Below are 13,689 nucleotides of genomic sequence, written 5' to 3'. Positions count from 1 at the left end.
CCTGTGCACTGCAATGCAATGGTCTTGTGTTGCAGCTGTGAAAAACTTGCATATTTCCTCTGCAAAAAATTAGAAAGGGACTCTCTCTCTTATTTATTTTGCCTTATTGTGTTTTTATTTTTGTCTTTTCTCACATTAAAGTGCAACTGAGTTTGTACGAATTAAAATGAAAACGTATTAATGACTTTTTGATATTATGGTCTCCTGGTAGCTTTTAAAGAGGATTTTGTTTGATGGTAGTAGAAGATGAACTCTCTCATAATGTTTAGAAATACTGCTGGGTTCTATCTGTCACTAAACCTAGCTGTACAAATAACCAACTCAGAAAGGTGAGAAGATGAGGAATAATTCCAGCAGGACCTGAACAAAATGACCCTGAAATTCTTCTGAAACTTTCAACTTCAAAAACTCATTCTTGAATTGACATGTCCTTTGACCTGTCATGAAATTTTTTCACCTGATATGAATTTTTTTCTTTAGTGTGAATTATTGATTTGTAATGCACTCTTTTGAAAAAATTAAAAAGATTTAAAATAGAATGGAAAAAATAAACACAGTAGCAAAATATTATGTGGAATGTAATGATTTCAGTGTTTTGCTTCAGAATGACATAGTGGGTTCTCTTAAGGCTTTTTTCAGCAAGCCACTGAAGTTAGCATAAACCTGGAAACTATTTCACTTGGCCAAATGCTATTTTGGAGTTAAGTAGAAACGTTGTTGTGTGGAAAAGTTAATGTAGTGCTCCAGTGGTCTTCAAATTAGATTCTCTTTTCAAAATTACCACTTGATTTTATCCATTATGATGGGTGGCCTGAATGCTGCTTTAAATTTTGCCAGTTGTTCTAAGTCTCTGTGCAGGCCTATGGCATGGTCTTCATTCCTTGTAGAGATCTCTTTGCCAGCAAGTGACATATAGACTGGTGCTAAGGTAATTTCAGGTGGTGATCCCCTTATACTGGTAGACTTTCCCTGGCAGATTATCTCCTCAACAAATACCATTGAATGGCAATTCTACTAAAGGCCTTTTCATAATGAAGGAAAAATTGAGCTCTCTAGTATTTGAATGGGGACACAATTACCAAGATTTAAATGCTGCTCTACAGTAGAGGAGGCTTTCTTTCATATACCAAAATAGGCTATTTTTGTAGGATAGTAAAATATATATGAATATTCAGAGGAAATACATTTTGAAACAATATACAGTGTCTGTAAATACCGCTTTTTTTTTTTGTGCAGTATGAGTTCAGTGTGATCTTTGACACAAGCCACTTGTCTGGACAGGAAGAAACACTTACCTTCCTTGTCACTGCCCAAAGGTAAGGAAACCTTTGTACATCCTAATCACTTGGATAGTCTTTGTCTCATGAAATGTGCATTCCATCTGCTTGGCACTTGTGTGGTATTAGTTGTAGATGCATGTACTGTGTAGTAAATGAGGTTAAGTTGATAGGGCTAAATGCATGTATTTTGATAATATAGAGGGGAACCATGTGACATAGCTTTCTGAAAAATGAGATGGCACCATACTTAGGCTTTCTTTGCCAGGCAGTTGCAATTCTGAAGCAGCATTTTGTGTTCTCTCAGTTGGAAGGCCATTGTATTTCTGTGCCCATCCCTTTGGGCTCCATATCAAGCTCAGCTCAGCTGCAGCTGATGATCAGCACCAGGCAGACCCATTTGTTCCAGCTTTTGAATGAAATAAGCATGCTTGGATGCAAACCAAAAAAAGATAAGTGCTTTCATCAGATGGTCACGGATCTCGCTGACAGTTTCCAAAGTTGCATGTCTATTTTTTCCCTGCTCTGGATCCTCAGTGAGCTATGACAGACTACGTGAAACAGCTGAATCAGGTACTTCCCCGAGGACACTTGGAGCAGGCATTGAAGTAGGGTGATGCCAAACATTCTTGCATAGGAATTTTATCTTGCGCAGAATAAAAGGTGTCACACATGCTCTGTGCCACCTAAGATGATGTGCCGCAAAGAAGGAGATTCTGTGGCTCATTCAGTCCCAGGCATTGTCGAGTTGTGAGTAGGAACTGACATTTACCTGGGCCATGAACTGCTGCTCTACCATGCTGGGTGTGTGACTGGTTGCTGATTCCACTTGCTGAACGGGGCAACTTTGTGCTCTCCTGTGTCAAAATCGATATTTCTAGACTGAATTCTTCTCCTCGATTTCGTGACAGCCCACCGACCAGCTGTAGATGAGAGATCAGATGTAGGAGGTGCTGAGTGACTGCTCTCATAAGGCGTAGTCCTGCCCTGCAGTAACAGCTGTAGGTGGGAACAAGATCCTGCAGCACATGGGGCTGATATGAAATACTGAAAGTGAGACCTCATAGTAGAGGGACAAGACTTTGTCTTGAATGTTAGAGAAGTTTTATTCTCCATGAAGATAAATTAATCATGTGTTCAGATGACCTTGTTATCCTTCAGTCTGTTAGCTGAATGCCAGTCTGTGCAAAGATGGGTCAGCACTGTTTTAAATTTGCCCAGCCAGTGTTTTCAAGATTTTACCTCTCATTTCCCTACCTTGGTTAGCACAGGGCTTTCCTCTATAACCTCAGTCCTCAGATTTCAGTGCCCTACCAGTGAGAAGTTTTAGTCAGTGCCTTTAGATGGAGAAATAAATAGCAGTTTGTACAAACAGTGTGAGTGGTCAGAGGGGTTGAGACAAAGTTTCTCTCATTTCTCATCGCAAGGACAGGTAGAGGGACCGTTGTGTTTGAAAAATTTCGGCTGGACATCCAAAGACGGTAGTCCCACTGCTGATTACACTCCTTTTCTTGCTGTTATTAGGCAAATTGCTCAGTTTCCTCACTGTCAAATAAGTGTAATAAAATATTTCTATGACACGAGTTGCTGGGCTGTAGCAGGGAGCTCTGGGTTAAAGTCAGTGGTAAGGAAATGGAGAGGAAGCATCTCTACTGTGACCAAACTGCTATGAGCAGGGAACTGGAGCTAATCTGGTAGATACGGCTGGATGTTGAGAAGCTATTCCATGCTGTTGCAGCAAAGTAAGTCTTGTCCTTCAAGTCGCCACTTAAGCCTGTCCTTTTTTAGGTGCAACTTTGGTAGTAGCATCTGTAACAAAAGTCTGGCTCAACAGTGAGAGAGATCAGTTGGAGAAGGATTAAACACCATATTCATTTAAAAAATGAACAAACTCTCGTCTGTGCTTCCTGGACTGAACTATTTTTCTAAAGCTAGATTGACTGAGCTGTATTCTCCTTTCCTGGTAATACTTTTGCTCCATTTGAAACAGACAAGCACGTGCCCATGAACGCTGTATGGAGTTCAACTTGCTTTTTCTGCTTGCCTCTGTGGTATCTTGATATTCATGTTTAATGAGAAATATCTCTATTTTGGACTCTTTTTTTGAGCCTATTCAGAGGAAAAGCTTTTCTTAAGTGATTTTTTTTTACTTGGACTGAAAGTTTGTGAGGTTTTTCTATCTGGGCCATAGTTTTATTAGCAGACATGGCCAAGGTGTTATTCACAGAAAGCTGAGTGGTATCTATGCATGTATGTAGCCAGCAGGCTCTGTTTTTATGACCTGAGCAATGCATTATGTGCATGGTATCACTTGGGGTGTTACTGCCTGCTGTGGTCTCACTGATACTGTCTTCAGGTAAACAGGATTGTATCTCTTATTTTGCCGGTTTGATTTGTGAGTAAATCCAACGAACTGCAAAGCAAAAGTGATTCCAAAGTCACTGCTGAAGAAACTGGATATATATGTGTAACATATCGTTCAAGATTGTTCTTCTGAGCTGTCACCCACCAAGCAGATTTATCATCAGAATTAGAATAATTACAAGTTTGCATGTTGGACGTATATTTCAGGAACTTTTCCCAGACTTCATACATAAGTGTTCACACCAAAATAAGCTGACTGCAATGAGAGATGGTTGCTCACTTTTCTCTTTTATTCTACAGCTTCTGATCAGTTGAGGCAAGTGCCTTTGAAAATGTAAAATAAATGTTGGCACTTTGGCAGCTAAGTACAGACAGAGGAAGTGGAACTGCTGAGAGGTTATGGCTGGTTCAGTAGGAGCGTCTCACTCAAAAAGCTGCCTGTAGTGGCACCAGATTTGTGCTGTGGTATAGTGCAGGTACCATGAAAGCAGTTTTGTTTACAGAGTCAAGATGCTCTGTAAGGTGTGTGTCTCCCTCCCATAGTGACGTTCAGTCCAGCTGGGAGAAAACAGACCCCTGCATTAGAGTCTAAATGCCCTTGCTTCTCTCCACTATGTATGACAGCTGCTGTAGTTTCACACTGCCGTTTGAATTCATGCCTTGCTCCAAGATATGTTTTTTGTTGTGAGCCCAATCATGTCAGAGACCCAGAGGAGCAGCCACAAAACGTATGCTTTATGTGTGTGCTCTCTCCAAGGTGGGATGAACAAATGTAACTCTTAATCTTTAAGAGGCTTCTTAAGGAGAGCTGACATCACTCAAACAGAGAGGCTTTGAGTATAAGGCAGAGAGATGGTAGCTGTGAAACTGTGATGTATTGCAAAGGCTGTCGATTTACAGCATGTGTATTTTTCCTTCCTGGTACAGTGGAAACCTCGAACGCACTGAATCTCTGCATGATAATACTCTAACCCTGTCGGTGCCCCTGATGCATGAAGTGGACTCATCTATCAATGGGTAAGTACCAGTCACCAAATGAAAATCCAGTCACACCAGTGAAAAACTGAATTCTTCTCTTTGTTTACACATAGCCAGACTACTGCATTTCCCTGTTTCCCAGACTCTGGAAATACAAGCAATCTCATTCATTATCTGGGAATTTTATTTGTCATGCCATTCATTCCAACTGTACTTTCTCGTTCCTTTCCAGCTAATGCTGATTAGTTATCATCACATTCATAGTAGGTGTTTTAGTGATCTTATTTGAATTAATGTGATTTTGTACATATGGGCTTTAAAATAAAATTAAAAGAGGACAAGTAAATCACATCTTGTTTCTTAGGGCATATCTTTAAGGATACGGTTGAGAATTACCAGGTCAAAGGTTAGGGTCAAATGCTCTGGGATTTTAAGGAGCTTCATGGAGTCTAACTGTTTGCCTTTCTGTTTAGTTTCACAATCAGAATTCGCTTCTGCTCTTTTTTTCTCTGCTCCCTTGTCTGTAAGGCATCTCAATGTCAGCTGTGGAACATTACTCACACTTTGTCTGAAATACTTGTGTAACATATAGCCATTGTCCCCTCCCTGTGGCTGCACATGTACAGGTTCCTTCTGCCCTTATACTTGAGGAGTCTTCCCTTCACTTCTTCCTTGCAATCTTAAGTCTAGAATTAAATGTTTGCCATCAATGCAAACAGACAGACCATATTCTAGCATAGATGATGCTTGAGTTGGGACTGGAGGACCTGGTCACTGGAGGGCAATTAGCATCCATGTAGACTGATAAAGTTGACATTTATTCCTAAACTGGGGAAGCAAAAACTCATCAGCAGTGTCTCCAAGAGGCCAGTGTCTGTTTTAGCTATCATTTATGGCAAGCTGTCTGACCAGTGTTGGTTGGCATAGGAAGAAGTCAAAGATTCCCTTGATCAGCAAGCTACCTGTGTAGGAACAAAGTTACCTGCACTAATGTGCGATTTGGCTGAAAAGCTGAGTAAGCTGAGATTCATGACCTTGTCTGGGTTATACCACATAAAGCTGATTTCCCCTCTTGATGCATAGAAATAAAATCCCTTAATTGCTGCCACAATAGTCAGAATGGCTTGAAGATATGCTTGAGGCTGCTCAGAGTAGTGCTGTCAGACCTCACAAGATGAATGGAAAGGACAAAAATCTCTTCTATATTGAGAGTACAGTCTCAACAGTGTGTTCTGGAAGTTTTTGAATGCTTTCATTGTTAAAGATTGTGTAGAAATTTAACTCTGTATCCCTTGCTTCTTGATGCGTTGATGCAGATTGATTTTTGTAGAGCTTTATAGATACAAATGCTTTCATCTATGTCTTTAGATCTGTCACCTACAGAACATTGCATGCCAAAACGTGCTTTTTTGAATTTGTAAGCCCCACCCATCTGACTATGTAGATTATTTTTACTTTCTCATAGACAAGGCTTAGTTAGTTCAAGTTCAAAGAAATGTTCAAATACTGGAGAAAAGAGATAAGCTAAATAATCAAAAGAAGTCTGCTTCAAAAATGGGATGTTAACCTGGGTCAGCTGAGGTGCTACTTTTGTAGTCTAGTGTTGCTAAGAGGAAATAAAATCATAAATAATAGGTTAGTGTAAAATGGTCACATAAAATTTCAAATTACCAGAAAGCAAGGGGTGCAGTTCACCTTGTCAGAAATATATTTAATTTTGGTGACGAACAGCTTACTAAATCTATGTCTTGATCTTTCAGAGAAGTCTTCCCTACTTCATTTTTCTACGGTGATTCTGTAGAAACATCCAACTTTGTTCAGCTGGAAAACCATGAATGCCTTTTCCAGTCTCTGAACTTCACACTGCAGGTAAAACTGATCCCTATTTTGACTGCTTTCCTGCATGACAGCACATTCTGTATTTTATATCTCTTTTATTCTAAATGTGGTATAGGCTTTGATGCATGTTTCTGGATTGCAGTATGCTGTGCAATATGTCCTTGATGAGATGCCTTATTTACAGTGTGCAGGGATGGTATATGTCTTTATCTGGATATATTATCACAAGAATTACAAACAGGGCATATCGCTTCCATAGGAATGAAGCTGCTACCATTTGTTTCCCTTTCAGCTTTCATCATGAGCTGAATAAAGAGCTCTTGTTACTCAAGTGCCACATCTTGGATGCAGTCACATGTTCAAAAGGACGGAGTAATTCTTTAGTCACCTAGTCCTTGAGCAGAGGAATGGGCAGCCTTGATCCATGAAAGCAAACACATAGTTGTGCAAGTTATTCAGATGTCCTAAATCCCCCCAGTATGAAAATATTCATAGCACTACTAATGAGAGTACAAGCACAGGGAAGAGTCTGTGACACTAAAAAGACAGGTGTGAGGAGATTTCATTAAATGTCTTACAGCTTCTCAGTGTTGTTCAAGTATTATCCATAGATTACACTTGGTGGGGCAGTTAGATTGATTCCTGATGTGGAAAAACGTATGGATGATTTATTATAACAAACTCTTGTGATGCGGCCAAAATGAACTTATGTCACTGCTGTGACTGTACCTATTACAAGCACTCCAAATCCTTTTTGACCGCTAGATGGAACTAGGGAATGATAAATCATGCAGAGGTAGGGGGATCATTTATTGTGAAAAATAGTCTTTTGCCTTTTCTCCCTTTTCTGTTCTCCTAGGCATGAATGCCACTCAGCTCCTAATGAACAACACATGTCTGCCTCCGTGGACAGACTGTGGTCCAGAGCAATTAAGCCCATACTGTCATGCAGTGCCCTTAGCTATTTATTGAAAAGGAGTGAAAGAAGGATTTCAAGACATTAAAGCTTTTGTGAATCAGGCTATTAATTATTGTGATTTTGATTTCATTCTTGAGGGTTTATAGGTTTCCCCCTTCCTCCCCCTGCCAATTATTGGTTAAAAACAGATAAAGAACAGATGTACTGATGCTTTAAATAGATTAATATTTTTAATAAAACAAAGCGATAACAGGTAAGTAAGGGGGGAATCTGTATATTGACAGAGCTGTCATTTAGCTAAACTCATTCTCTTGTCTCTCATGCACACACTTACAAGTTGCAATATTAATGCAATAATATTAATTGCAATATTAATGATTTTATTTTTCCATTTAGAGCATTATACTGTAACAAGTCACAGATCTACTTTCCAGTAATGTGAGAAACCTCATAACTGTGTGTGACAGAGTGAAAGGGTAGTTTCATAATTGGCAAAGCATGATTTGTATCACTGTTTGCATATTTTTTTTAGTGATTTGCCTGCTATTTATTGAAGTTCTCCGGATGGAGAAAAGTAATAGTTTCTTAATCGAGAAAAAGAGATTATTTACAAAAATGTGGGGATGTAGAGTGGTTTTTGTACGTGAAAATCTGTACCGTTGCCAGTGCTAATAAGGAAACAGATCTATGCATTATTTTTGGGGGTTAACAAGATGGTCAATGAAAATGTCTTTTCTGCATTACGCTTATACCTGATCTCAGTGAGGTAATCAAGTTTTTTTTAAATTTCTAACATGAAATATTATGTCTGTATTTTGTGCAGCATTTATCATGCTCCATTGCAGTGGTATTTCTCCTTTTGCTTAGAGCCTCAGGATTTTTGTAAGGATTTGGCATTATGAACCAATTTTCTTATCAGTCAGGCATTTCTTCAAATATAAACAGTGTTTGAAGAATGAAAACCTGTTTGTCATAGTATTTTTACTTCACATAGTTAACAACTGATTGCTACACCTTTTGTCAGTACTGTCTCAATGTAGATAAATATTCAATAGGCTAAATATTTTTGTGTGTTTATGCACTCACATATGTATTGTTAGAAAAAACAGGGAATCGTTTTCCTTTTAAAAAATGTAGTTTGAAATGAAAACTTATTTTCATTGAAATTGTTCCATGGATTGTTTCTTTTCAGCAAAAAGCCACAATTTTTGGCATTTCCACTGGATATGTTTCAGTGGTGAACTGGAAATTCTTTGCATTTTTGTTGAAAGTGTGGGGAAGGAGGGATTGATACAAAGACAAAGTTTTCCACTAAGAGTTTCATGTTAATTGGAAACCCTAGAACTTGAATGGAAGTTGTTCACATACATTTCCTGGCAACTCACTCAGTAAAATCCGCAATACGGTAGTCACAATCATCACTACTTTGGCCTCTGCTCCATACGGAAAACATATGCAGAATGTAATGCAGTGGTTACCAGATGGAAATGAGAATGTTTACTGAGACAGCAATATTTCTTACAGTCTTCCGGATGGTGTTACCAAAACACTCAAAGAGTACTAGCAGTGTCTCTGTATATAAGGTAGAATTCTCATATTATTTGTATTGATGACTGGTAATTATCCTACAAAACTGTTTCTCACTTGATATATGAGCTGTGCCTAAAGGCTCTTAGGTAAGCTAAAAATTTGAGTTCATCCCGATACCTACAAAAGAAGTCTTAGTCTGAAGGCATTGAAAAACCTGCATAGTATTCAATTTTTTCAAATTTACCTATACTCCTAGCTCTGGTTCTACAATAGTTTTTCCGATTTATGATTTATTTTTTTTTTTAATTTTTTATACATTTATATACATCTGTGTCTTATAGGTTTACAATGCTGGACCAAGCACTCTCCCTGGAGCTTTTCTTGACATTTCATTTCCAAACCGCCTCTCTGCCACTGGAGCTGAAATATTTCATGTTCAGCAGATGATCGTGAGTACATTATGATGTGTTCAGAGCCCAGAGAGACACTGAGAGCTATTGATGACTGAAACAAAAAAAAAATAGTCCAGCAGAACTAGATGAATCAGTTGCTTTTTAGACAATAAAAAAGATTCTTTCTATCTGTGGCCAGATAATCATAAGCAGCAGAGCCCCTCAATGTACTGTCTGCTATGCCTCACCTAGGGCAAGCAGCTGTTTGTGTGTTCCTGGTTTCCTATGATGCAATGTAAAACTAGGTCAGGCTAATCCTGAAGGAAATGTGGAGAACACTTCCCTAGGTCACACCTCCAAAGAGGATTGTGTCTTAAACAGAGCCCTTCCTGATTAAATGGTGTATATGATATCAGCAGGATGTGTTACCAAGCTGACTCACATTCCCTGTTTTTTTCTGTGGTTATCTTACAAAATGCTAGCTAGGTCTGAATGCTTTATCAATATCTATTTTTCTATAGTCCATGTTATAATTTGTTCTTTTAACAAATTTAAGTAACAGAGAGATTTATTGTATGATTTTGTATCAACTACAAAGAAAATCAAAGTAAATTGTTATAAAGGAGACACATTCTTAGATTTCATTTCTAATATTTACTTATTACTTTGAAGGCTTTTGTTGAACCACTAAAATACCATTATTTGTGCTGTGGTGGCTGAGAGAGGAAAACCTCAATACTGGGTTAAACTTATTGCTGACATTCAGAGTAATCTGTCTTTGTAAGATAGAACCAGCTCTTAGAGTTTCTTGAAAAGTAGTATTATACTTTCTTTGCTGTTAGCTACTTTTCTAGCCTTTTAGCTGAAAGCTATTAAGTGTTTCCCATATGCAGGCAACCGTGTCACTGAATCTATGTAAATATAGATACTACAAGATCTTTCTAAGCAGGTTTCCAAGATTAGGGCTGTTGAAAGGTATTAGATAAATGTATTACAGATGGGCTCAAAATTACTGAGAAAGAGGTTTGGGTAATTGTATGAGGCACCAGTATTGTATAGACTGGGTCAATTCTCCAACTAGACTGAATTAATTCTCCAGCCGATGTCTTGTTTTCCATGGTATTGCATTTAGTTATTTATTTCATCCAGCCTTATATACAGAAGATTGCCTTCCCTTTGACACATTGCCTATCAAAGGATCATTGTCCCTTGTCCCTTCCCTGGTCTGTGTGCTACAGCAGAGGATGTGTGTCTATGCATTTGCAACAGCACCAGAGTCTCCTTAATAGATTTTGTCTGCCCAAATGTTAATGTGTTCTCTAAACTCAGTCATCCTGTATATTTCTGTGTAGCTAAGAGAGAGGAATAGAAAACTTAGCCCATCTAACTTAGGATGTGATTAATTCCTTGTTTCTCTGTGCCAGCTCTTCCAGAAGTTTGGGTAAATTATCTTAGACAAGACACCTGTACTACGCATTTGAATTGGTTGAGATATATGCTACCCAGCAATGGGCAAGGGCTGTTTTCCAGGCATAGTTTGTCATTGTTTCTACACACTACCCTAAGTTACACTGAGAAGGATGGGATGGAGTGTGGGGTTTTGAATAGCTGTTAGAAAAAACAAGGCAAACACCTTAAATCTTTTTGCTTAACTTGTTTTCCATTGCTGTTGTACCTCTGATGGCTTACCTAGAGGAGGTCCAATCCAACTGGGTGGTGTGGCCTGGGCACTGTGCTGATAAATACTTGCAGACTTTGCGTCATTTTTTTTGCCAACAACAGGTTGCATTTCACCCTGCGTTATTTGATGTCTGTCTTCTACTTTGCAGTTTCTTTGTGAAAATGTCAAACTGCTGTTGTGAAACTTATTTCCATTGCAGGCGGAAAAGTGGTAGTAGGCAAGTATGATTTTGTAGGAGATATCTGTATGTTACGCTGATACACCCTGGGTCATTTTGACCACTGATTTTTGGGTGAGTAGGAGTCTAATGCATGACTTTTAGAGCGCATCTGACATATTAATAAAAGTTATCCATGCAAATCCTGTCTGGGATAGTGGTTATCCTTGCTTTACAGATAAAGAATTGAAACACCAAATGGTTTGCTGGAGGTCACACAGGAAATTGATGTCAGAGCCAGGCACTAAGCCCATATCTCCCAGGTCTTACTATTGTGGCAGGAAAAGCATCCTGCTCTCTTTCTTCCTGCCTGTCTCCCACTGGGTTTTTATTGACTGAAAAGGGAACTAAAATCATGGAGCTTTTCATCTTTTCACAAAGCAACTATACTTAAACAAACAAACAAACAAACAAAAATCCTAAACCCAGCAGACTGGAATGAATTTTGGAACTCTTAGAATAGCTGTTTCTCAAGGGCATTTTTATAAACATAGTCACTAACATTTTTAAGCTTTTGCTTACTTTCAGCTTCCTGGAATCTAGACCACAATGAACATGATAGTATCCTTTCAGATAGTGCAGGTGTTTCTGTAATTATACCTTTATACCTATAATCCAGCCGTTCCATGTGTCAGCATTGGCAGACCTTTAAGAATAGCTGTCATTAATACGGAGTATTAGGAATTGTCATTTATCTGTAACTGAAACTACTTATACAGTTTATACTGCCTACAACTACCTGAAAGGAGTGCTGGTCTTTTCTCCCAAGTGACAGGTGATAGGACAAGGGGGAATGGCCTCAAGCTGCGCCAGAGGAGGTTCAGATTGGACATTAGGAAAAAAAAATTCACCAAAAGGGTCATCTGGCACTGGCACTGGCAGAGGCTGCCCAGGGAGGTGGTTGAGTCACCATCCCTAGAGGTATTTAAAAGACAGGTGGATGAGGTACTTAAGGATATGGTTTAGTGGCAAATAGGTATGATTGGACTCAATGATGTCAGAGGTGTTTTCCAGCCTGGTGATTCTATGATTCAAGACAGCATTTGGATTCTGATGACATAATGATATTGGTTTTTTAAAGCTAATAATTCCATTGCCATTTCTCTGATGAACAGTGCACTAGTGAAATTTAGAAGTGAAAATACATAGTTAAAGCACTAGAGTTTGTGTTCTCATATGCATATACTACCAAGTTAGAGCCAGGAGCTGATTCCTTCATTTTGTGTTCACTGCTCTAGTCTTTCAGGCACAAAAAATAATAAAGGGAAGAGAGTCACATATGGCCCACTGGAACGGTCTGCATCTCTGAGAGGTGTTAATAGGAATTATCTTACTGCTTTTAGAGGAAATGACAGCTCTCATGCTTCCTCTGTTCCTGTTGCTCTATGGGTTTGGCTTTATTGCAGAAACTGCTGTAAGATTTTCTTCTAGAGAAATTCAGGTTGTAGAGATGTTTTGACATTTGGAGTTCTGCTTTAGAGATGTTCAGATATTCTTGAAGGGGTCTTGGGAGTTTCTGCAACACTTCTCCCAACAAGACCCCTAATATATAAGGGAAATGAGTCAAAAGTAAAGGCCAGAAGTAAAACAAAATGGATAATTGAAAGAAAACTAGAGAAACAAACAAACAACAAACCAAGAAACATATGAACTTCCTCACTATCAGAAATGTTAAGCCAAAAGGAAATGCTAGAAATTTTACAAGTAATTTCAACTAGGGAATGTCTTCATTGACATTGATTTTACATAGTAGATACTCAAATTCTGCAGTAGTAAATAATGCTTTGGAAGCAGATAAGAAAAGTCAGTACCTATTTATTTTTATGTATTTTTGTAATTACTTTCTTGCAGAGGTTGCAAGCCAGATTAAAAGCATAATAAATTAAATACCTCAGCTTGTTGGTAAAATGGTTGTGATAAGAATACTACAAGTGGTAACACAGAAGAGCTTCACCCATAGTACAGCTGAGTTAATGTTAACAGAAATGTATATTCTCCACTATTCAAGCCATTGATTGTCTATTCTTCCACAAAAGACAGCAGTGCTCATTATACTAGCGTGTGTTTTGGTTTTGAACTGAAACATTAGTAATTTCCTTTGGGTATCCAGCTAATTTGGAGTGCAAAGGAAGCACTACTTGATTTGCCAACCAAGGAGTTGCTTTCTGGGGCATCCAAAAAGGTTTTCACTATGGGAGTTCCTTCCAAATTAACCAGGGTATTTCCTGAAGCTGCTGATAAATTAGCAGTGTGTCTGGGATTACTCTGATGCTGGCTTTATGGAACTAGATCAGATTGTTGCCTTCCTATGTATATTATTTCCAGTGTAGGTAAACACAATTATGAGGAACAAGGGACTAACATTTGGAAACAGAGTTTATCTGTTTGAACTGGAAGCCACCTGCACTGCAGGCAGATGATCCTCACTCCTCCTCTGGAGGGGCCAAACGCTGTAGGGCTGCCAAGTTGTTCAGACTCCAGTCAGACAATTG

General features: G+C 38.7%; 1 protein-coding gene across 1 annotated transcript in view; it reads left to right on the top strand.

Annotated features, from left to right (window-relative positions):
- ITGA9 (integrin subunit alpha 9) overlaps positions 1-13,689 on the top strand; it is a 215,866-nt gene that overhangs the window by 160,990 nt on the left and 41,187 nt on the right. Inside the window, exons 20-23 of the mRNA XM_054060077.1 lie at positions 1,237-1,316; positions 4,569-4,658; positions 6,380-6,488; positions 9,249-9,356. Of these exons, the coding sequence (XP_053916052.1) occupies positions 1,237-1,316; positions 4,569-4,658; positions 6,380-6,488; positions 9,249-9,356 (387 nt within the window). The remainder of the gene's footprint in view (positions 1-1,236; positions 1,317-4,568; positions 4,659-6,379; positions 6,489-9,248; positions 9,357-13,689) is intronic.

Source organism: Cuculus canorus, chromosome 2 (genome assembly GCF_017976375.1).
Source record: "Cuculus canorus isolate bCucCan1 chromosome 2, bCucCan1.pri, whole genome shotgun sequence".
Lineage (NCBI taxonomy): Eukaryota > Metazoa > Chordata > Aves > Cuculiformes > Cuculidae > Cuculus > Cuculus canorus.
This window is presented reverse-complemented; position numbering and strand designations above follow the sequence as displayed.